This window comes from Pogona vitticeps, chromosome 7, assembly GCF_051106095.1.
Source record: "Pogona vitticeps strain Pit_001003342236 chromosome 7, PviZW2.1, whole genome shotgun sequence".
Taxonomy (NCBI): Eukaryota; Metazoa; Chordata; class Lepidosauria; order Squamata; family Agamidae; genus Pogona; species Pogona vitticeps.
Genome location: NC_135789.1, coordinates 18654711 through 18679600, shown reverse-complemented (window position 1 = coordinate 18679600; position 24890 = coordinate 18654711). Strand labels below are relative to the sequence as shown.

Here is a 24890-nt window from a genome sequence, read left to right as displayed (position 1 = left end):
GCGCCTCCTTTCCTGCTCACGAGCGACAGCAGAGGAAGAGAAGCAGTTCAAATGCCAAGCCTCCCTCTGTGACCCACCAAGGAAGTAGGGAAGAAAAGTCCGACCATAGATCACCTTTCACGTAGACGGTCGCTCTTGAGATGGGAACGGTGTCAAAGACGCAGTGGTACTCTCCCGAGCTTTCGGGGTCCACTTTGGCAATCCTGGAATGAGAGAGGAGTGTGGGAGAGTGCCATGAGCAGAGTGCATGCCATGTGACCACTCTGGGGGTCACATGGGGGCACCTCTGTACCTCGTGGGAGGTTATGGTGCCAAACTGAGTGCCCCGAGATCATGTAGGACTCCAACTCCCATAATACCTCACACCTTTGGGAAGAGTTGATGCAACTGCAGTCTGACAACCACTGGAGGGGCACGCATTCCCTCCCCCCCCCCCTTTATAAAGAAGGATGGGGGAAACCTTGTTCCCCTTCCAAATCCCACCCTTCCCAGCCTGCACAACCACATCTGGAGAGACCCCTAGCCTGACTGCAAACGACTAAACCCCCCGCCATGTGGTGTGATTTATTTTTCTACAACCTTTGAGAACAGGCACTGAAAAAAAAAGAAGAGGTAGGGAAGGAGTTGGCAGGGGCCCAGCCGCCACAGGCAGCCCGAACGTCCAGCTTCTCTCCGGAATGAAATTCCTACCAATGCTTTCAGGGGCTTTAAAGCGCAAAGGGAGAAAGGCGTGCGGGGGGGGGGGGAGAGAGAGGTAATCCATCCTGAGCGGAAGAGGTAACCCTAACAGGGACGTCTCAGTTAGGAAGTTTGCTCTGACCGGACTCCATGGATTAGCTGGACCTCCTGAGGGAACATAAACACACCCCATTCTTTTGTAGAGGGGGGAAAGTTGGGGGGGGGAGACTTAGTTGTGGGGCTGGAAGAGCTGTGAGCCCTTGTTACGGAAGAAGGGTGAAGGCCCTGCTCGGTTAGGCTGGCCAACCTTCCGGTGTCTCTGCCTCTTCGCAACCTGGAGCCCGGATAGAAAATTGAGGGCAGACACGGGAGACTGCAGGGTGAGGGAGTGCTATATATAAATACTTTAATCCTTTCTCATCTCCCGGTTGCTATGGGGAGAGAGGCACGTCGGCTCAGCCGCGTGGAAAAGGACGTGACGCCTGCCCAGCTCGCTGGGCCTCTGCCAGCAGAGAGACGCAGACGGGAAGCCAGGAGATATCAAACAAGGGCGATGTTTTCGGTTTAACAATGGGAAGACAAAAACGGCTGGCTGTTCGGCCTCAAAGCGTACATGGACAAGACGGGAGGGACAGGAGGCAGAAATCCTCCCACTGAGACCAAGACTGGTGGGCAAGAGAGCCACAGCTGGCCACAGAGGGCCCACCCAAAGTCTAAGGCAGGGGTTCCCAACCTTGGGTAACTCAGATGTTCTTCCGATTCAAGCTCCCAGAAGCCTTCCCCATGAGCTGCCCTGGTCAGGATTTCTGGGAGCTGGTCCCAGGACATCTGGGGGCCTCAGGTTGGGAAGCACTGGTTTAAGAGGCAGACTGGCTTGACTGGACTTCTCCAGGCACGCAAGTCTGCGCCTCTGCCTCGTGTCTCTAGCGCAGAGCATTATTCTTCAAGAGGGACAGGCCGGCGGTTTTGTCAAGGGCCCAAACACTGTGTGACACCCTTCGTTTCAGTGAAGCCCCGAGGGATAAATAAACCTTCCCTGGGTTAAGTGCTTGCCAAAAACCAGATTCCAGCAGCACAGCTACTTGCCCCCAGCAGGTTCTGAGAGGTCAGGAGAGAGACGGGCACCGTTGTGTGCTTTCTTGTCCACAGGAAAAGCCGAGGAGTGCCCCCCCCATCTCCCTTGCCAGACGTCAGCTGAAAGAGCCAGAGAGCGCCGTCTCCCACCGTCCCGAGTCTGGGACTACCTGTACGTGCTTCCCTGACAAGAAGTCCCATTAGATACAATAGGTCGTACTTCCAAGTAAGCGCTCTGAAGGAGAAAGGGAAACGTCCTCGGCCACTGCCAACGTGGCCTCTGGCTTCTGCAGGGAGTCCCCAACACCGAGGGGGGTGATTTTAAAATTATTTTTTTAGGTGGCATCAGCACATTCAAGGATTTGGCAAGCCAAACAGTCATTAAAACAGGGGTCAATGAAACCCCAAGCCATGTTCCAGCTCCAGAAGAGGTGATCGCAGGCTGCCTGCGCCCTTCTGGATCCCCAGAGATCAAGACGGTCTGCTTTATCTCTCTGCTATGGGCGAGCCAAGCTCCTTGGGCTGCAGATGGAGGAAAGGAGGTCTGTGCACAGGGTGTGGAAAGGGCCCCCCCTTCAGATTAGGGGGCCCTCCCGCCTTGACTGTTCCCGCTGTTAACTGAAGGTGTGACTGACTGCTCAAGCGTTCTCCTGATGATTCAAACGGTCAGCCATACTGGCCACCCTGGGCTTCTTTTTAAAATGAATCGCTGTAATGGATTCTACTGTTCTGACTGACCAGTTTTAGCATGCATTGTCACCTGCAAATTACTTTAGGATGTTTAAGCACAGAAAGTCTCTGAACAGAAACAAATGCTTCTGGGGAAACAATGCCGCTCCGAGATTCATCATTTGGAGCAAATGCCTTGGCCTAGAGTTACCTACATGTATGAGGTGAACCCCAAAGCCGTCTCGTTCGAATCCAGCCTCGTCTCCCCCTTCATCCAGTAGTGGCTTTTGATGGGTGACGGTGGGTCAGTGATGTTACAGGAAATAACCACATTTGAGCCAGACGTTACTTCCGGAGTAGATGAGATCTGAGGTCCTGTTGTTGTTTTGAGTAGAAAATAAAGCTCAGTGAGGACAAGGCAGCCGAAACAGACTCCTTCCAGCTTTCAAGGAGAGATAAAGGACCCCTAGGCGTCTGCTCGGTTACCTGTATACACAGAAAGAGCAACTTGCTTTTATACTTTTGTGTCATTATCACCAAAACCAAAACGCTGAGGCTGCAAACCAGGAGTGGGAACCTGCACTCCCTAGTGAGCGTTAAAGGAGCTTCCACTCCACCGTACCTCATGTTACACATACCAACTTTAAACAGAGAAATTGGGGTATGTGCGTATGACAGGATTACGAAAAACATGGGAGTCAAACAAAAATATGCAACTGAAGGAGGGGCTCCAGGAAAAGTTTCCACTGATTAAGAAATGGAGCTGCCTGCATCTTCATTGCTCTATATCTTTGGCCGGGTTTGCTAATATTTCAGTCAAAATAAAGACTGCTCAAGAGATGGATGGAAATCTGGCCTGTTTTTGTAAGATGTTCTTACACAGTGTGGGTCTGAGGTCCAGGGAGGTATGAGATACGGCCCTTGCAGGCACACCCTTTTCCTCGACACAGGCTGGGCTGTCAAGGGCTTAAAGAGGTTGCCACCCAAAGGCATTGGGAGCCAATTCACATGGAAAAACATGGCAAGGTCCCTTTGCCCTCTCTTGAGCAAGCTCGCAACAGCAATGAACGTTCTCTGTCTCGGCCAACCATCACACCTGGGAATTCCATTTAAAAGTGACTGCAAACTTTTCCCTCCCCTTGTCAGTAACCAAGTCAAGTCAAGCCAAGCCTCTCCCCCCCCCCAAACACATCTCCCCAACACCCTCTCCCACCAGCAGGGGAACCACAGGGCTGAAAGACATTCTTGAGACTTTCCCCCAAGCAATAATTACACAATCATTTTAAAGCAGGCTCAGGTCACCCCCAGGGGACTGACGGGCATGCTGGACAGTACGCAGGCATCAGAAAGGGCCCCGGTATTGCACAACTGTCACCTTGCGTGGCCCGAGCAGGCACCCTGCAACACACTCGACTCTCTTCTGCAAGGCGACAGAGAGCTTTCACGGATGTTCTCATTAAGGAACCCTCGGCAATCTTTCGAGGGCCCTCCCGGGTTTCCTGGAAACAGATGTGAAAAACCCGGACAAGAGGACCCCGTAGCGAAACAGCAGGGGTTGTCAAATACCCAAACAGAGGAATGTCACATCCAATTTGTTAGCTCCACATTTCTGTCATTACAGCAAGCTGTTTCCTTTTGCTGATGGGAAGCCTGGACTTTCAGCTCTGCACGAGGTAAGGAGAAACAGGGTCAGGAAGCTCATCAGTCACTCCACAGCACATAACAACTAAGCAGGCTATTGGTGTTGCAGAGAGAGTACGGCCATTTCAAAAACGGTTGCAATCACGAGAGGCCAAAAACCCGGAGGGTTTTAACCCACCCCACCACGTGTGCCCCTGAGCAACCTAGGAAAGCATCCAAGCAGCAAGACTCTAAACAGAGAGAGAGAGAGAGAAAGAGAGAGAGAGAGAGAGAGAGGTATATATGTGCAGGTGTACATCTAGGAAGAATTGGTAACAGCCAAAGGGAAAAGACTGGGTTCACTTGTGGCAGCTGGACACGGAGCCAAGAGGCTTGTTTTGGCAATTCTTGACAAGAAGACCCAAGGGAAAAGGGCACGGTTTGTTTTTGTTTTTTTAAAAAAGCTCTTTGGGGTCTACGGGATCGGCAGGCGGTGTGGTTGCTGATATGGTAGTGGTGGGGAGTTACAACCCTTTTTGAGTAGGGCCAGAGCAGGTCATTCACTGACGGTGGGGAGGATGGGGGAGATCTCTCTGCTTTCTACACAGGGGAGGTGCGGTGGGTTCTCACAGGGAACATGGGTGAAAAGTGGGGTGGGAGGGGGGCACAGAGGTGTGACAAAGCTTGAGACCTCGCCGTGCCCAAGCAGACGCCAACACCCGGGGGGAGGGGGTTGGGCACTCACGCTCAATGACAATCACGTTCGCCTGGGAACGGATCCACTTGATTTTGGGGCTCTTCGACAAATGGTTGCGGTCGGGGTCATTGCTCGCTCGGCACTCGTACGTGCCCGAGTCGTTGAGCGTGAGGTTGGCGATGGAGATGGTGCTGGTGGAGTGCTGCTTGTAGGTGGCGTTGATTTTGACCCGGTCCTGCCAGGCCCCGTCCCAGAGCTGGATGGCCGTGTCGTTGGGATCAGCCCCCTCGTACCACCACTGGATCTCGGGGATGGGGCTGCCGACCGCCTCACAGTAGAGTTCCACGCTGTCGTCTGTCAGCTGCTTTTGAGAGAGCGGCGACTTTATAAAGCCAGCTACGAGTTGAAGAGGGGGGTAGTGCAAAGCGTTAGTGGAAAAGAGTGCAAAGAGGTTAGCAACAGTAATGGTACTTCAAGAGACACACTGGAGACAATTGCTTCTGTCACAAGAGGGAACGACCCAAGAGTACGGAGGGCCTGGCCCACAGCCTCCCTCCCCCTCCCCAGAAAGTGCTTTGATTTCAGAACAGGCTGGAGAGGACCAAGCTCCCGCTCATGCCCTTCCTGCTGATACCAGAATGTCCCAAGGGTACGGCTCTGCTTATATATGGGTCTAGAAGAAAGGGGAGGACAGCTCAATCGCTGAGACATCATCATGTCCATTCCTTTGCTCTTCCTTGTTGTTAAACCTCCCCACCGTGGAGACAACCCACGGTCTCACATTTAAGGAAGCACTGACTGGTTTAGGACAGAGAGACCTGGTTACTGTGTCCTTCACTTAAAATGTTTTGACGGGCTTCAGAAACAGCCACGGAGCCTTCCAACACAAAAAACTTACACAAGCTGGTCACGCTTCAAGAACAATGTGTAACCCCTCAAGGCCTCGCTTTCAAAGATGGATCTTGTACGGCAGCATTATATCACTTGGGGCGAACGCAACCATGGCTGAGGAAACTTGTATATGAACAGCCATTTCTGGACATTTTTCATAAATTAAAACCCTTTGCTCTTCCCATGAGAGATTATTTCCAGCAGCGAAATAATGAGGGGAATCATGAGACAGACGTCTTTGCGTCAATTGGTCACACACACACCCACTCTTGATGCGTGCAGCTTGCTTCCTTCCATTTTAGAGGTATCTGCATACAAGCAACAGAAAGGAGCAAGGGGTGAACTTTTTCAAGGCCTATTACCCATTTTTAAAGACCTCACAAACTTATTTTTCAAAATCTCTCATACAGTACAAGCATCACACCAGCCCACTGCCTCTATCCTTTTCTGCAAAACCCGGGGGGGGGGGGGGGGAACAAAAGTCATTCACCAAGTAATGCCAAAAATCTTTTCAGCACTGTCAACAGACGTTACGCAGCTTAGCCATTGTCCATATGGAAGAGTTTGCTCTCACAGAACAACCGTCCGGTTCTTTTTTCCAGGCATGCCAAGTACACGGACAAAAGCCTTTTGCACAATGGCAGAGTTGGCGCATGAAACAAGGGCGAGTGTCCCCGTGTGCACTGCGCAAGAGAAACAAGCCTTTCTTTGCTCACCCTCGCGTGGCCTATGTGGTCAGCTGACCCCAATGAGGATAATATCTAGCACATGCCTGGGCCAGAGTGACTGGGGAGCATTGTGTGGGGCCCCCTTATTACCGGCGTATTTAATAAACTCTCTCTCCAAGCTCCTCGGTGACATAAACCTTTGGCCTCCTTGGGTCTCTCAGCAATGGAATTGCAGGCATATGGTCTCGCAAAATTTAGCACATGACCTCAGTAAAGAGTCCAGAGAATATATACTGTACATATATAAAATCACAGTCACATTTTTCTTTTTACAGCAAATGGGTGCAAAGTCCACTTTACTAAGTTGTGCGTACACAGCAAGGAAGTACCAAAACACAAAACACTGTAACTGCAGGTCAACAGCACCCACAAGTGGGAAACGCCTGGTCTAAAGAAGTCACAAGAGGGACTTGATATGGAAACTGAATGTCTTTATTGAAAGTATAAATCACTCAGTTATTCTGCCTGGTGATGCTGGTGCTGTAAAAGATTCGAAGAAAGGAAGGGAACGCCCCTACTAAAAGTGGGCTGAACTAAGCACACCCACTCCCCCAAAATTGAGGGCTTGTTTTCATTTTTCCTCTTTCTAAATCAGAACCAAGAGCTTCCATTTCTTGGCCACCCAGGATTGAAAACTTCCCTTTGTTAAACTGGAACAAAGAAGCTACTGACGCAGGTCCAGGGCGTCCTGCACGCAGGTTCAGACCACTGTCTTGCATGCGTAGTTTGGACCACTAGGCGACAAGGCAGAACTCAAGGCAACATGTGCAAAGGCCCTCAAACAGTCTCCCATTCAGGGACTTGCAATCATTTCCTTAAAGCCGAAATACATCCTATTTCAAAATCTTTCCAACATTGCTCATTAAAAAAAAAATTAACATCAGGTTTCAGGGACTGCACCCTGCTTCTTTGGACGGAAGTAGCCCACAGAAGCTTATACCAAATGATGCTTGTTAGCCACTGAGACTCGTTGGGGTGTAACATTGGATGTCGGGAGTCACCTTGTGAAATGGCTTGGCATCCCATTTGCAAGGGACAAAACAAAGCCCTGCTTCATGGAGTAGGTGGAAGTGGCTGCTATTCACAGAGTGTGACGATGAGCACTTGGTTTTGTAACTTGGGGGAAAAAAGCTGGTGGGGAATGACACCAGTGCCTCCTGGTTCATAGGAAGTGAGCCATTCAGGGGTCACTGATGAAAAAGCAACAGCATGTTGGAAATCGTTGCTCCTGAGCTCTCCGTGGACATGTCAGGGAGCCGTGGGGGCAAGATGAGGCAGGAAGGAGGGAGCTGAGGTATACTGAGTGAGGCTCTGCTGGCAAACAGAAGGGCAGACAGGTTTCGGGAGAGGAATTGGAAACAGCATTCCCCACGGGGAGACGGCTGTGGGGGGAAAGGAAGAAGACCTACTTGGATCTCCTCGCCACTTTAATAAAATAATTTTTAATGGATCTGTGTCGTGCTTCTTCAAAAATGAGATTCTAGGGTTTAAAAACAAACCCAGCAGCATTTCATAGTTAAACTAGCACGATCGTCTTTATCTGTGCCTGCTTTTTCCCCAAACACATTTTTCATCCATATGTTTGGTTCAGTTTTACCTTGGGTCCAAATTCTGGGAGGAAGTCAATGTACAAATCAAACATACAAATACATTTGAAGAAAAGGGGTCCTTATGTGGTGCTGACAGGGTGTGTGTGTGTGTGTTCTCGCCTACAGCTTTCTACCCACATCACGATGGGAATGTGGTGAATTTTTCAAGACCTACAGCCCGAGATGCACAGCTAGCTTTCCCACAGTGAGAGAGTAAGGTTGGTACCGGGTAGCCTGGTCAGGCACTTTGAAGCCAGACATGGCAATTAAGCCAAAAGGCATATGGAGATGTAACTGCTTAGAGTTTTTGTCTCTTCCATTTTTAAATGTGACTGATCAGCAACTCCACTAGTTAGGAGCCATCCCACACGAAGACCACAGCAGAAGTTTAGAAAAGCTTCTCTGCTCAACTGCTGGAAACATTCCCCCCCCCCCCTTCCATTTTCTCACCATCCATTTACAAGCCTAAATGAAAAAAAAATCTGCAGGAGGACCTCCCAACCAGAAATAAGCAGCTTATACAGTATGACTTTCTCACACACATTTAGTTTTGTGCGTTCAAGTTCCACACCCTAATACTGTTTAAATCAGAGCAGCTCCTTGTACAGATTTAAGCCTGTACTTATAAAGTAGTTCTGAAAAATTTAAGTCAAGAAGGATAAGAAATATCATGCCTGTCCTTGAACCTTTCCGGGTTTGGGGGTCTAGGTAAATGATGTACTTCCAGCTTCCATCACCTACTGCAATATTTTCTGCTGGAAGCCAAACTCTTTGTCAAGGTGGGCAGAGACTTACAACTTACAGCTAACATTTCTCAGATCACAGCATGAAATGAACAAAATAAACTTAGAAAGCCAGGCAGATTACCACAAAGTCTCTTGCACACAAGAGATATAAGGAAACCAACGACTTCTTTCAAATTTTTAAAGGGCAGTTTTTATTTAAATCCAATTATTTTCACTGAAATAAAAGGGATTTAAGCAGTACCAAGCAAGTAAGTTATTTTGCTTGCTTGCTTGCTAGCATACTGTTTCAATCCTTTTTGTTTTCTAAAAGCTCCAGTAGAGTTTTAGCTCAATCAAAGAGCTCATTACAAATGACAAATGCTAAATCTGTATTGGGAAACAAGAAAAAAAAAACAACTCTTTTTGTAGAAGCTTTTCAAATTGGGTCTAATAATTCCTGGACTGGAGCATCGATTTTAATGCAAATACAAAAACAGGCTGTGACGGACACAGGCAAAACCTTTATAGACCACTAAAAAAATATCGCCCTTCATGGATTGCTGCCTTGTTGTGTGAAGGGGCTTGAGTAATTCAGAGAAGCGATGGGCGATGCCGTGCAGGGACACCCAAGACAGACAGGTCATAGTGGAGAGTTCTGACTCAACGCGATCCACCTGGAGCAGGAATTGGCAAGCTACTTGGCACAGTATCTTTGCCAAGAAAACCCCATGAACAGAAACAAAACTATACCTGAAATACTTGGATATCCTGGACAACACAGAGAGTGTGGTTGCTGACCTTGAACCAGACTTCCTGGAGAGCGAAGTCAAGTGGGCCTTAGAAAGCTTGGCTAACAACAAGGCCAGTGGAGGTGATGGCATTCCAATTGAACTATTTAAAATCTTAAAAGATCGTGAGGTTAAGGTGCTACACTCAATATGCCAGAAAGTTTGGAAAACTCAGCAGTGGCCGCAGGACTGGAAAAGATCAGTCTACATCCCAATCCCAAAGAAGGGCAAGGCCAAAGAATGCTCCAGCTACCGTACAATTGCACTCATTTCACACACTAGCAAGGTTATGATCAAAATTCTCCAAGGTAGGCTTCAGCAGTATGTGGACCGAGAACTCCCAGAAGTACAAGCTGGATTTTGAAGGGGCAGAGGAACTAGAGACCAAATTGCTAACATGTGCCGGAAAAACATCTACTTCTGCTTCACTGACTACGCAAAAACCTTTGACTGTGTGAACCACAGCAAACTATGGCAAATCCTTAAAGAAATGGGAGTGCCTGATCACCTCATCTATCTCCTGAGAAATCTATATGTGGGACAGGATGCAACAGTTAGAACTGGATATGGAACAACTGATTGGCTCAAAATTGGGAAAGGAGTATGACACGGTTGTATATTGTCCCCCTGCTTATTTAACTTATATGCAGAATACTGTGGTGCCTCACTTAGCGATCGCTCCGTTGAGCGATGAAATCGCTTAGCGATGGGGTTTTGGCCATCGCCAGAGCGGTCGCTTAGCGATGGCCCCTATGGGGAAAAATCGCTTTGCGATGATCGTGGGGAAGCGATCATCGCAAAGCCCCGATTTTCGGCCAGCTGATCAGCGGTTCCAAAATGGCCTCCTGCTGTTTTGCCTTGCTTTAGAGGCACCGAAAATGGCCGCCCCTATGGAGGATCTTCGCATAGGGTCAGTTTCTAAGCCGATAGGAACGCATTAAACACATTTTAATGCGTTTCTATGAGCTATTTTAATTCTGTTTAGCGATGAAATCGCTTAGCAACATTTTTCTTGGAACGGATTAACGTCGCTAAGCAAGGCACCACTGTATATCATGCAAAAGGCTGGACTGGATTAATCCCAAAGCAGAATTAAGATTGCCGGAAGAAATATCAACAACCTCAGATATGCAGATGATACCACTCTGATGGCAGAAAGTGATGAGGACTTAAAGAACCTCTTAATGAGGGTGAGAGCGCAAAAAATGGTCTGAAGCTCAACATCAAAAAAACTAAGATCCTGGCCATTGGTCCCATCACCTCCTGGCAAATAGACAGCAGCCACAAAATTAAGAGACGCCTGCTTCTTGGGAGGAAAGCGATGACAAACCTCGACAGCATCTTAAAAAGCAGAGACATCACTTTGCTGATAATGGTCTGCCTTGTCAAAGCTATGGTTTTTCCAGTAGTGATGTATGGAAGTGAGAGCTGGACCATAAAGAAGGCTGACCACTGAAGAATGGATGCTTTTGAACTGTGGTGCTGGAGGAGACTCTTGAGAGTCCCCTGGACTGCAAGGAGAACAAACCTATCCATTTTGAAGGAAATCAACCCTGAGTGCTCATTGGAAGGACAGATCCTGAAGCTGAGGCTCCAATACTTTGGTAATCTCATGAGAAGAGAAGACTCCCTGGAAAAGATCCTGATGTTAGGAAAGTGCGATGGCAAGAGGAGAAGGGGACGACAGAGGATGAGATGGTTGGACAGTGTCATCGAAGCAACCAAGATGAATTTGACACAACTACGGGAGGCAGTGGAAGACAGGAGGGCCAGGCGTGCTTTGGTCCATGGGGTCATGAAGAGTCGGATACGACTTAACGACTAAACAACAACAACAAAATATCATCACATGACACACAAGCTTTCGTGGATAAAAACACCATTTCATTAGGTTTGTACCAGTGGGAAGAATTCAAAGTCCAAATTTTTGCCAGGAAAGTTACTTTTAGATGTAAAGTCCAAAAGTTCATGGCGAGATGGATTTTGCCAGGCACGTATTTCTAGTTCTACAGTACTGGCTCCTGCATAATATGTGTTGCGTAATTTGTCAAATTACAGAGTGTATAAAATATCAGCAAACTGTTTCCTGTTCTCAAACTGGATTTCTAAGCAGCCCTATGTGGAAACAAGAAGCAACAACTGATTGACACCTGAAGCTATTCCGGGACCATCCTGCCCCTCTGCCTCCCAAACAGGACGTAATGTCGGGAATTCTTGGAAGCCTTAATAAAATCTCTGGTATTGCTTGAGTCACGATGCTGACTCCCTCTGAGAGTGGGAACCCTAGCTGCTGCCAGGCAACATCTGAGTAGCCAGAGTCAGGCCTTTCACCTGTCTCTTCCAAAGTGTACAGATGGCGACACAGAGCCTTTTTGGTTAGAAAATGCCAAAGAGATGTCATCTTGCAAGGTTTTTCTTAAGGAAAGTCTGTACTCAGCGAGCTGAGATACTTTTAATGACATACGTAAATTGTAATAAAGACAGGTAAAGAAAAGTCCGACCAAACAACAGAATACAGAATATAGGATCATAAAAGCTAATTTGGACGGGGATTTCTTTGAAGATCTGTTTCCCACAATATTATCCAAAAAGAAAACATTCCTTTAAGGCATCTTTGGGTATCTGTTTATCTTTTCTAAATGATGTGTTATTTCCTTCGGAAGATCTGGAAGCAGCCTTTTATTGATTTATTGTTTATTGATCTTCAGACAATGGCCGATTAACCATTAGTTCAGTGGAGAACACTCTATAAGTACATAAGAAATACAGTGGCTATAGAATTGCTAAATTCTAACATATATGGTTATACATGTTAGAATGAGGGGGAGCTAGTACCAACTGCCAGTCCCAAATAAAGCAGACACACAGAATCAATTGCACAATGGCAAGTAAACACTTGCGTAAATCTTATGCAGTCAATGGCCATAGTCCAGATGAATTATTCACAGAACATTAGCCTAAAGGTGCAGATGAATACAGGATTGTTGCATTAAGGCTGTAACAAGCAGGAGTTTTGAAGAGGGGGGGAAACTCCACATGATTAAACTGAGTTTTTCTGAGTAGTGTTTTAAACTATGGTTCAAATCAATTCGATTTAAATCAATCCTACCCTGATTACATGGTAACCCTCTAATTATGTGTCCTGTTTCCAAGCGCTAAGCAATTAAGGCTCCTGGACTTCGCCCTCAAAGGCCTCGGATAGAAGGCATGCGCTCAATGACCAAAGGTAAATGTCCAGCGATGGGCCATGAAACAGAACAGAACCAGGGGCTTGCTCGGTCCACACCATCACAGGGCCTAATCATGTCACCCACTACGAAGTTCATAGACCTGCCCGTCTAGGCCCACAGTGCCCTACAAGAAAGCAAAGAGGCCGGCTTCTGCCTAACAGAGCAGACAGCCATGCAATCAGAAAGGGGAATGTTGGGGAAAGAGAAACAGCCAGCCAGCCCACTCTCCAGCTGACCAAAGGGAAGGCAGGCGGGCATCTGTACCATGGAACAACTCATTCAGCAAGAGGTTTCACTGTGCCTCCGAGGGCTTGAGTAGGACTGAGTTTTTCTGTAGGACTGTGGATTTTGGATCAAAAGTCTACACCGTGCCCCATAATAGTCCAGGAGGATGCTCATGTTACCACCCCAAAAGTCTTCTGGAAAGCTCTTTGTTCATTATCTGGGGGAGGTTTTCGATGACATGTTATCCCCCCCCCCCAACCTATCACTGAGCTTCTGGGTGGAACATGTTTATGAGTAATCTGGTGAGAATGGCCGGATGACACATAAACATATTTGAAATGGCTTATGGGTTCAAATGTAGGTTGCAGAGAAAATGTGACATGTCACAGAAATCCTTCCCCCCGCCCCAATCCAGTACTTCCTTCCTGCATTTCATCCCACCACCTCCACTTCAGTGTTTGAAGTCTACCATTATACTCCTCCATGTGCAACTCTGGATAAGACTTCACACATGTGATGAACACTTATGCTATAATAAATTTGCTGGTCTTTACAACATCACAAAACTTTTTTGTGCTAGCAGGTGATAGATAGGGGGCAAGGATGAGGTTCTGATATAACATATACAAAGTACTGGCTTTACAATTTAAGACAACACATGCTATTTGATTCACATGTACTTAGCATTCACAATCAGCATTTTACACAAGTAATCATACCTTATACCTGTAATTGAAATATGATTTCACTATTTCCTTACTATAATGAGATTCTATATATGTACCTTATACACATTTTGTATAGTCAATGCATTTTGTATCAAAGTATCGAACTGTCTCTTCCCATTTGGTGCTCACAGAAACATTCCTACACAGCTTTGTGAGAACCAAGGCCAACTCGGAATAACATTCACAGCGCTTCAGGCAAGGATTGTAACATGTTTCTAAATACACAATGGTTCACACATTCACAAACTTGGCAGCCACTAACCCTGGGATGCAATTTGGATATTTTTTCTCACATCTACCACAGCCAATAGGATGACCCAACAAGCACAAATAGGGTTCAGGAGACCAATAAGGGGATGCTGTGCTTATTGTATTTTGTGTAAGAATCTTATAAAATGCTTTACTACATGGATGATTGGACCCCGATCTGCCTTTTAAGACGAGGTCCAGCTATATGTTTAATAAAAAAATTGACTCACATATAGTCTGATTGATGCACTGTCTTATCCGTTATTCCCTGCCGGAGAACTGAAACCAACTGAAACCTAAAATTGGGTGCTAACACAGGGAGCTGCTGACTAACCTGGCTACCATGAAACAATGTGGTGTTGTGCAAAGATTCGGGATTCAGGAGACCGCAGGAGACTTGGGATCAAATCTCCACTTGGCCATGGAAGCCTGGCGTGTGGGATGGGGGGCAATGCTAAACAACTCTTTGAACACTTCATATATCCCAAAACACCTTATTAGGGCTCACTGTAAGTCAGAGGCGACTTGATGACACATAAGAACCTGAACAAGCCACCATCTCACTCTGTGTATGCCTATCGTTCAACACAAACAGAAAAATACATTGTGACACCTGATATTATGGGAGCTTCCGTGGCTCAAGTAAGAGAGGAGCAAAGGTCTAAGGATGCAGACATGACCTACGAAAGCTCACATTGAAATACAGCAGTTCGTCTTTAATTCCAAATCCACAGGCCAGCTATAGCTTTGCTAGGATAACTGTAAATGCACACACACACACACAAAAGCAAGCCTCTGAGCATTATAGAAGTCCTCCTTAGGCCAAATGGGACGCAGGAAGGCTAAAGGCACAGCCCGGCACATGTCTGCCTCTTCAATTCTTAAGACTTCTTATTTTCAAAGAAGATTCAAGAAAAGTATCACCTATCTGTGGATTTTGTATGCGTTGCTCTGATTGCGGGGGGGGGGGGGATGCCAATGGAATAGAAAATACTGTAAATCCGCTCTGTGCGAAAGAGGTGCTGGCTGGCTGGAGTATTGTTTTACTTCCTTCCAAAGAAAAATGCAAGCTCATGGAAAGGGGAAATTTTATGGTATTATCAAGGGCAAATGCCATGTTAGTTTGCTGCAGGAAAAGCAGCAAAATGTTTGATTCGGCATCTGCTTCTGTGGATTTTAAACCACTGCTTCAGGTGTGTGAAAGGAGGGGGCGGCGTCCTCTGGATCCCAAGAGGGGGTTAGTCCGTAGGGAGCTTATGTCAAACAAAACCCCTGTTAAGTCTTACTGGCACCCTAAGAATTTTTTTGCAGGCGCTACGATGTACATTGCACTTGGGCATCCTGTAATCCTCTGAGCTTTCTATGCAATTGGAAGCATATTTTCACTGGTATAGAGCTTTCGAAACAAAGAAGCTTTGCTCACAATTTAATCAGCGCATAATCTAGGGCTACTCTGCTTACTTTGTTTATTGCATTGATTCTGTTATCATGAGCCACCCTGGGAATAGCTTTCCTCTGAAGGGCAACAGAGATATGCATGGACTCAACAAGCGGCAAAGGTTACAGGGGCTGGCCCTCTTCTAGGTTAGCCACAGGACAAGACAAGCCAGCTGCCCTTTCATCTCCTCCTTATAAACTCCAGAATTCACAGGGGAGACAAGTTAAAATAGCCCTCCTCTGTCAAGTACAAGAGGTCCCGAAAGAAGGGCCAAGGCGTCGGGAGGACCCCCGTGGAGAGGCCAAAGGGGACTGCTAGCCAAGAGATTCCCAAAGCAGCACCCAAGTCGAGAGAGCAGAGCGGCTGATGGGACGGAGGTCAGGTCTTCACTCAGCCCTCGGACGCTTGAGCCAGATAGGTATGTTCCTGATTAAACTCTAGGGAAAAGGAAACAGAGGTCTTAGGGATGCAGCCCTGCTAGGCTGTCAGAATAATGGGTTCAAAGGGTGCAGCCTTTTAAAAAGAGGGACTTCAGAAAAATTGAAGAATTGGGTGGGAAGTAAACGATAGTAAACGAAGACAGTCAAGAAAGTAACCACATAGAGTAGCCATCCTAGTCTTCCACAAGCCAGGGCAGTGCCTTAGTTAGTGAAATTAATATATAGTATTCAAATATGCAGCCATTTTATCTTCAGAAAACCAGTAAAAAAAAAACACCAGCCGTGACCTTTTCCTGCCCGATAGATTCATAGTGCACTGCTAAGGAGAACAGGGGTTGTAGGGTCCAGGACAGCCAGGGCAACACCAGGGTATGGAAAGGGGCTATATGGATGCACTTCTCTTCCTGCAGAGCATTGACCAAGCCTCTGAAAGGGAGCTACTCATACATAACCCTGTCCCAAGGATAAACACATGATCTCCTCCTCTTTAACACTGAAGTAAAGTCACCTTCAACTATAAACAGACACTCCCATTTCTGCACTAGAGGGAGGAGAGGATAGGCTGCAGACAGCAAGGAGGACAAAAACTGGCATGCGCTCTCTCGCACAGGCAGTCCCTCCCACAAAGATTCACCGTTCACAAACCTTTCTTGATACCATCATGAATTTGGTCAACCTCATACAGGGGCAACTGTTTAAGCATAGAAAGTAGCAGACCTTTCCTTTCCCAGAATGCTTTAATTTCTTGCAGGAAACTTCCTGAACTTTGGCGGGGTGCCTCTGTGGAAGACTCCAGGTATTGAGTCTAAATAGAAATCAGAGTAAAAACAAGAGGAGAATTGGCAAGGGGCTGAAGAGAAATGCCAAGTTTGGCAGTGGCCTTCCTTGTACCCGCGGTCCTCATCACAACCAGCAGGGCTTCCAAGTTAAAAGGACATGTGAGCTGTGCTGAGAAAAACTTTTGACTAGGAACGGCTCCCACCCACAGCCTAGGTGAAGCAATACAGTTCAACATATAAGTCAGTGTCGCACATCCACTGAATGTTAGCCAAAGAGAAGAAAACTGAGCCGTCTCCCAGCCTCGGCTAAGGTGAAGCCCCTCAGAACTAACCAGCGAAAGAGAAACACTGGAAACAACATTGCTTATGTCACAAGAACGCTGCCCTCGGCTTCCATTTTGCAGCTGAGCTCCCGGGGCTTCGTCCCATTAGGAGCGAGACGTTAACTGTAAAAGCTGGGTCACATGAACGGTCTGAGGGCAGCTAAGCTAATGATCTGCTCCAAGAGTGGTGTGATCAAACATTAATCCCCTGGTTCATACACAGAGGTCGGTGTCTGCAACACAGTTACCAAACTGAACTATACGAGTCTTGATGTTCCTTCCACAACAGAGGAAGCCTTAGGGCCCAGAGAACAAGCGCCCTGGCCTCGAAGGCGGACAAACAGGCCCTGCCTATCAGGGCTGGAGAAGGAGGACATGGAACAGCGGGTGAGAAACTCCCATGTCGGTCTGACAGAGACAAACAGAACTCATCCAGCCAGATAAAGAGGCAGAAGGACAGAAAGCCCACCAGGAAACGCTCTGTGGTACCCTTGCATATAATCTCACTGGGAACAGAGGGCCCTCCTACCGCTTTCCTCTTCTATAATCAGTTAGCCATATCATATAATGACTACGGAGATGATGAATGCCAGCCATACACTTCCAAATAAGCACAGCAGGAAGGCCAGTGGCACCTTCTGAAGAAGCGGGCTACCTGTCCCTGAGGGCCCATGCCAAACAACTTGTCAGTTTTACAGGCACTGGAAGGCTCTTTGCTGTTTTTGCTGCAACAGACGAAACAGGATAGCTCCCTCTCCTTCGCTTCCTCTTTCCTCGCCAGAGCGCGAATGCATAGAGTCTATGTGAACAAGGCTTCCTGCCTCTCTGGAGCAGGCGCCCCAGGCCCCCTGAAAACCTGGAACAGCCACCAAAGCGTGGTGGGGCTGGAGGCAAAGCCCATGCCACCCGGAGGTCACTGTGGGCTGGGACAGGGGTGGAAGAGAAGATGGAAGAAGCAGGAGGCCCAGCTGGCCCCATCTTTGCCGTCTTTCCACAAGCAGGCACAGACCTTTTGCTTCTGGCGAGCTTTCTCTTAATAACTGGCGGCCCTGAGTGGGGTTCTTAAACAGATTTTTGTGTCTTGTTGGTTTGAATGTGTTTTTGGTATTGGTTTTCCTTTCCGTTTTTATAGTGGTATCTGTTTGATCCTTTTCACTATTCCTTTATTTACCTAGCTTTAAATAATGTATTTTATAAAGGTAAGCTGTCTTGGGACCTTTTTAAGGCAAAAAGCCGGGTGAACATATTTTAAATAAATAAACCATAAAGCTGGTGGGGGGGGGGGGAATAGATTTACAGTGTTGAAATTTATTGGCAACCATCAGATATCAAGAGTGTTGCATAAAGAAATGAGGACAAGAAATACTAGCTATTTACATTGAGATATTCTAAAAAAAAAAGTCTTAAAAACCAGAAATATTGCTAACGGGCAGCAGAAGGAGACAAAACAAGCAAGGCTTGCCAGAATGAGACAGGTCCTCAGACTCTCACAGGAAAGATCTTTATGCGAGAGCTGATTAACTACCAGGCTGCACTTGTAAACTCTTTAATCCTGAGGAGTTCCTTTGGGTTTTAAAGCTTAACATTAATAAGCCTTAGCCATTTTGTTAAAACCAACCAACAAACAGAAGTAGACAATAAAAGCAAGAGTACCTTACTGAGAAGTGATAGTTTAAATGTCCAGCTAATTTTGCAGGACACTACATTCGGAGATGAACTATATTGGGAAGAAGAGTCGTCTCTATTACCTCAACGGCCAAAGATTTATGACGGTGGGCAGAGGATGAGGATACAATACAGTATTTTTTCCCTTCACAAACATGGAAAGAAAATGACCACTTTGGACACGTTGTTTCTGGACTCCCCATTTTTGAACTGCATTACAACTTTTCATTCTTCCTTCTGAGACATACGTTGCCCCGAAGACAAGAAAGGTGTACAGATCCAGACTGATCTGCCCCTCCCAGGACACAAGTTACCTGTCCTTGTTTTGACCTACCTACAAATGCTCCTTGCTTATTTCAGATAAGCAAAAACAGGAAGTCAGACCTTATTTGCACAGGAAGACGGTTCTCACCCACCCCCATCACTTTCAAAGCAAGCTGAGAACAATTTTAAAACCTTGAAATGCCAGAATATAATCCATGCATAGTCAGCTTTTGAGCTTGAAGACCCATTTCCTTCCCACCAACCTTGCCTTCTTAGTTAGAAAGAAGGCAGTGTGTGCCCTGTGTATTTTATTTTACCATTTGGTCCCAGGGAAAAGCTGCGGGCAAGCAGGGAGGAGGAGGAACAGGATCAGACCAGCTCTGCACTGGAAACAGAAAACAGGAACAGGAGTGCAACCTTTAATGCGTTACCTGACAGCTACATGAAAAATGGGCAGATATTCCAAAGAGAATGGAGAGACCCTTTAAAATGACATTTTAGATTTTTTACAATTGGGAAGAGATGGCATTTCTTGTCAGGGATCAAAAAAGCATATTAAACATGCCTTTGTAAAAAATAGCTAAGAATGATGGCTCTCTCCACAGCTTCTATGATCGGACACTCAAAGAGCCATGACTGAGTATAAATTTCTTCTGGGCAGAGCTTCTTTAGGATGTCAAGTGAAAATATCAGCCTTTCCCAATTTTAACTCCTCACACCACGTATTATATGTATTCAAATTAATTCGTGGGCGATTAGAAGCAATGAAAAGGCAGAAAGCCACACAGGCCAAGAGAATACAGTACTTTCCGCAAATCTAGAGCTTGCTCCTTCCAGGAGCCAAGCAGTAAAGCATGATAAAGCAATCGCTAGCCTACAGATCTGTACGACCTATATTTTGAATTAATTATTGAGAATGAAAGCACCCTCCAATTCTTTTCTTTCCACCCCTTTTCAATCAGAACCTGAGTGATTCCTCCTGTCCCAGAATAGAAGGACAGCACTCGCTTCCTTTATCCTCTAGAGCAGTGATCCCCAACCTCGGGCCTCCAGATGTTCTTGGACTTCAACTCCCAAAAATCCTGGCCAGCAGAGGTGCGGGTGAAGGCTTCTGGGATTTGTAGTCCAAGAACATCTGGAGGTCCAAGTTGGGGACCACTGCTCTAGAGCAGCCATTCTCAGTGGGGGCATGTGCCCCCCTGGGGGCCCTTCGCATATTTGAAAGGGGCTTACAAGGTTCTTTCTGCAACTTACACAATCCCGATGCCACCTATTTTTTTCATATAGCATTTATGGCAATAGCCAAAAATATTCAAAAATGGCTGGTTCCCCACCTTGGGTCACCCAGGTGTCCTTGGAACTGCAATTCCCAGGAGCCTTCACCATCAACTGTGCTGGCCAGGGGGGGTTCTGGGAGCTGTAGTCCAAGAAGACCTGGATGCTCTAGTCTAGAGTGAAAGATGGCCCAAACTAGCAGATGATGAATCATATATTGTTCAGATGTTGGCCGTTACAGGAACACAAACTGCTCTCAACTCCCTCAATGCGGTCCAGACCATTCAGTTCTTTATTTACTCAAAATATTTATATGCCACTTGTCTCCCAAAGGATCTTAAATATCAGCTGGTACAGCGAGAGCACAAATACCAACTGTGCCCCTTTTAAAAGCAAAGGAACTGTACTTCTTTATCCTCCCAAAATCCCTCAGAAGACTGCTTTAACCTCACAAAGCCCTGTGTGGCATTGGACAACCTTTCGTCCCCTGACCTATTTGGGCCCAATGGCATTTTCTGCTGCACCCCCCCAAAAAAAGGCTGGTTTCTCACAACCTTCTTCCCTGTGCTTCATACATCTTCTCCTTCAAGCACTTCCTCCAAATCCAACCAGGGAAATTCCATAACATTTCACCCTCTGGCCCAGCACCAAGAATTCTCTCCAAATCAGAGAAGAAAAAAAGGGTTATTAAGCCTCCCTCTTTTTCCACCTCCGCAGTGCCTGCCACTGCTGTTGCCCACCTCCTGTAACAAAAGGAAAATTATAAGACTGCTTTGACTTATAATAATGGGCTGCTTGCTTTTGTTCTCTTAAAAATAGTGTGTCCTCAAAAGGCACATGTATTAAGGACTTGATAACACACAGTACTTCAAACTTAATTAGTTAAGATAGGAGACATATTTACATATGCTTCATATTTTAAGAAAACATATACATAAAGAGCCAGTTCTTCATACTGCAACATGCTTCAAAAGGATACCCAACTGTGAATTTCCAAACTGCAGCTCCTAAAACATGATGGGCAAGGATAATGGGCAAACACCAGTCAGAGGCTCCTGGAGGGTCACAAAACCTCTCTTCTTACAGAATCTGGGCTGCAGCAGAGGCATTAAGTGCTCCAACAGACAACACAGAAATAAACCAGGGCCAAGGCTAATCAGAATCACTTCTTTAAAATAATAATAATAAAAAAACATTTTGTGTACGAAGGAGGGTGTTCATTGCATGAGGAAACAATCCTATGAAGTGACAGGATTGTCTTCTGAGTAAAAACTAGGCCTCAGATGCTCAACCAAGGAGCAGATCTGCTTTTCAGGAGCTAAGGTCCTCTCACACACAGAGAGCATGCAAGCAAGCCACAGGAGTGCTTAACGGTGCCTCCACTGAATTTCTTCCAAAACTGCAAATGCTCGCCTAGTAGGAAAAGCACCGCAGGACAGGGGGAAAGGCCTCTGAAGCCAGAGCCAAAACAGCCCATCCACCTCTCACCCCCAGAGTGGCCTGAACTGCCCCCCTCACCAACAAGGATTATTATATAAGGGACATGTGTGCAAAGCATCTTTGCATACATCTCCGACAGAGATGCACTGTTTCTGTATTCTCAGCTTTGAAAGTGCTATTTGCAAAGGAACAGAGCTCCTCCATCTATCCAAGCAGGCAGCCTGCAAGCAACAGCACGTTATATTTATTGTGGCTATATTTTGCCAAACTAACAATACTGCAGTTATTACCAATGTCAAGGTAACCCTCTGCTAGACCGTTGTGAGAGAAAACTATGAACAGGAGAAGGGTGGGATGGGGGGAGCACCCCAACTTTGCAAGTAAACAGTAACAAAGGGCACCCCAGTTCCAGAGAGGGAGCAAGGGATTGCAATAGAGGACAGGTGTTGCAGGACAGCGCTCAGCTGCTGGCGGCCTTCCTTGCCCGAAGATATTCACATGCTCGCTATCTTGCCCAGCTCAACGAATGACGTGGTCCTTTCGCCCATGCTTCCACAGGACCGCAAGATGCTTTTACACAATTTGTTTACATAACCATTTCAAGGTTGGTACTAATTTTTGTACCCCTGTTCCTTGATAATTTTCACAATGCGGACTGCCTCTCGCAACACTCGGGGGGGGGGCATCCGTGGCCCCTCTTTCAGTAACAAGAGAGGGGATCCCCTCACTTATTTCTCCTTCCTTTCCACCCCCATCAGGCTTCCCACTCTCAAGGGCCCAGCCTCCTCTTCTGCTGCCATTCCACCTTCCCTCAAACACAATCCCTCCTCTGCCCGCCCCAGCTGCCCCTGCACAAGGGGGCCCTCCCCTCTCTTCTCCACAGGCTCTCCCCTCCTGCCCCTTCTAGGCAGACCCATCCCTGACACAATGCCTTAGGGAGGCCACCTTCTTCTCCCCCTCACTCCTGTATGACAAGATGGGGGGACCTTCTTAGGCCACCCCTCCCATTGGAGATTGTGGGAGGGTGCTCTCTCATCCCCCCATAAAACTAGCCACCTTCGCCCATTACAGGGCAGACCCCCCCTTCCTCCCACATCGGACCCTCTCATCGGACGATGAGACCCCTCTCCCTGCCCGATGCCTCCCCCCACATCAGACCAACCCATAACATGTGCCCCCCCAACTTCTCCCACCATAAACCAAAGGGAGGCTATCGAGACACTCCCCCACAGCGCTGAAAGCACTCTCGGAGGAGGGGCGGTTGTGACGTTTCAGTGATACAGGCTGCACAGGCTCCCACCCACCCAATTTACCGACCTGGGAAGGAAGGGAGGCTGAGTGTTTCCCTCCCCTCCCCCCCCGCTTCCCTTGGACTCTTCCGCTGAAGATCCTCCCCCCCCCACACACACACACCTACACTTTTCGGGCAGGCTTTGAACCCTCAGGGCTGCCACTGGTGAGTTCCTCCTCCCCCTCCCGGTCTGTTAAGGTCTTTCTCCACGTTTCTCGTCACCCCACGTGCTTCCACCCGCGTCACCGATCGTGGGAGGGGGAGCTGTTTTCTTTCTTTCTCTTATGGGAAGCGACCCCTAGGCCTTCCGACCCCCTCCCCGTCTCTTCAGGGGGCGCAAGAAACAGAAAAAGGCGCCCCCGCCCTCCCGGAGCCAATCGGGCCGCGAGCAGGAGGACTTTGGGCTCCCCCCCCCGCGAGGGCGAGGCTAAGCGGAGCCCCCTCCCACGCGCCCCATGAGATGGGGGGGGCTTTTCCTTCCCCTCGTTTTGCCGGGGCCCCCTCTCCCCCGACCCTTCTCCTCTCCCCGCCCCCGTCAGACCAGCGGCCTCCCCCCCCCCCCGCTTCCCAGTCCACTCCAGACCCTCCCCACCCGCGCTTTCCCCTCAGAAGGGGCAGCAGGGTCTCCTCAGAGGAGGCCCCGTTTCGCCTCAGAATCCCCCTCCAGAAATCATCCTCGCTTTCCCTCAGAAGAATGATTTTTCTCCAGAATCCTCCTGACGCTCCCTCAGAATCATGATTTCCCCAAAGAAGGAAGATGTCTCCTGAAGACTAATCCTCACTTTCCCTGAGAATAAATATTTTCCCCTCAGAAGAATCCTCGTTTTCCCTCAGAAGAATCACAATTTCAACTCAAAAAAATTGTCTTAATTTCCCCTCAGAAAAAAGCCGTCTTAAGTTTCGCCTGAGGAGGAAGCTCACCCTCCTCCTCCTCCTCCTCCTCGCAGGCTCGCGCCTCGGGGCCAAGCCTTTCTCCGGCCCCTCACTCGCTCCCTCCCGCCCTTTCCCGCCCTTACCGGCCGCCGCGGCGCCCCCGAGGGCGCCCAGCACGAGGCCCAGCAGCGTCAGCAACATCCCGTCCCGCCCGGAGCTCCTCCTGCCTTGGCGCTCGGCGCCTTTCTCCGCTTTAGCCCAGGCTCCCGCCGGAGGGTCGCGAGAGGGAGGGACCCCCCCCCCAAGCACGCCCTTCCTCCCGATTGGGTGCCCGGGTGCTGAAAGGCGGGATGGACGCCCAATCAGGAGGGGCGGCGGCGGAGTGAGGGAGCGAGGGGATTCGAGATTAAACGCCGGGAGAAGAGGACGAGGAGGGGGCGGGCGGCTCCAATCAGAGACAATAGAAAAACGCCGGTTGAGGATTGGCCAGTTAGAAAAAAATAAAGGCGGGGCTAAAAGGCGAGGGAAGGGAGGGGTTGGAGGTCAAACCGGGTAGAACGAGCCCCGGTTTGGCCACCTTCCGGCCGTCACGCGCGTCCCTAGAACCAATCCGCACCCGGACTCCAGGAAGGCGCCCAATCGGGAAGGCGTATTCAAATAAGCACTCGATGAGCCGGACGCCGCTGAGGGCGCCCCCTCCGGAGGGAGCTACGAAGGCCACGGAGGGACACGAGACCTTCATTCCCCGGCGTCGCCCCTCCGTCCGCGGCCAGCTCCCCGGCTTTGGGCTGGCTATTTGCATTGCCTACTCTGATTATTTGCAAACACAAACACAGGATCAGGCGACCCCTCCCGTCGGCCCTTAAAATACTGCAGTGGAAAACAAAAAGGCCAAAAACAACAAACGGCGAGCTTTCGGGGGGGGGTGCAAATCGCCCTTCACCGGAACAAAACAGAGCCTCCATGTTCAGGAGCAGTCAATCTCAGTCGATTGGAGGGCCAATCCGTCGTTTCCAGGCCAGCAGACCGGAATCGACTTCTGGCGAAGGCAACAAGAAGGCACAAATGGCTTCGCATCTAGAGCCTAAACGGATTCAGATGACTTCTGCCAGCTTTCATGTTTTGTACACTCGGGATTGCAAAAATCCAGTGTATGGAATGGGGCCCTCCTCGGGGCCTGTCTCACGCGCCTCCAGTTTCCATAGGCATCA

General features: G+C 48.2%; 1 protein-coding gene across 1 annotated transcript in view; it reads right to left on the bottom strand.

Annotated features, from left to right (window-relative positions):
- BSG (basigin (Ok blood group)) overlaps positions 1 to 24050 on the bottom strand; it is a 31178-nt gene extending 7128 nt beyond the window's left edge. The window contains exons 1-4 of the mRNA XM_020794108.3: positions 23823 to 24050; positions 4787 to 5134; positions 2637 to 2796; positions 115 to 203 (exon numbers count right to left, since the gene is read on the bottom strand). Of these exons, the coding sequence (XP_020649767.1) occupies positions 115 to 203; positions 2637 to 2796; positions 4787 to 5134; positions 23823 to 23880 (655 nt within the window). The 5' untranslated portion in view covers positions 23881 to 24050. The remainder of the gene's footprint in view (positions 1 to 114; positions 204 to 2636; positions 2797 to 4786; positions 5135 to 23822) is intronic.
- Positions 24051 to 24890: the final 840 nt, after the last annotated feature.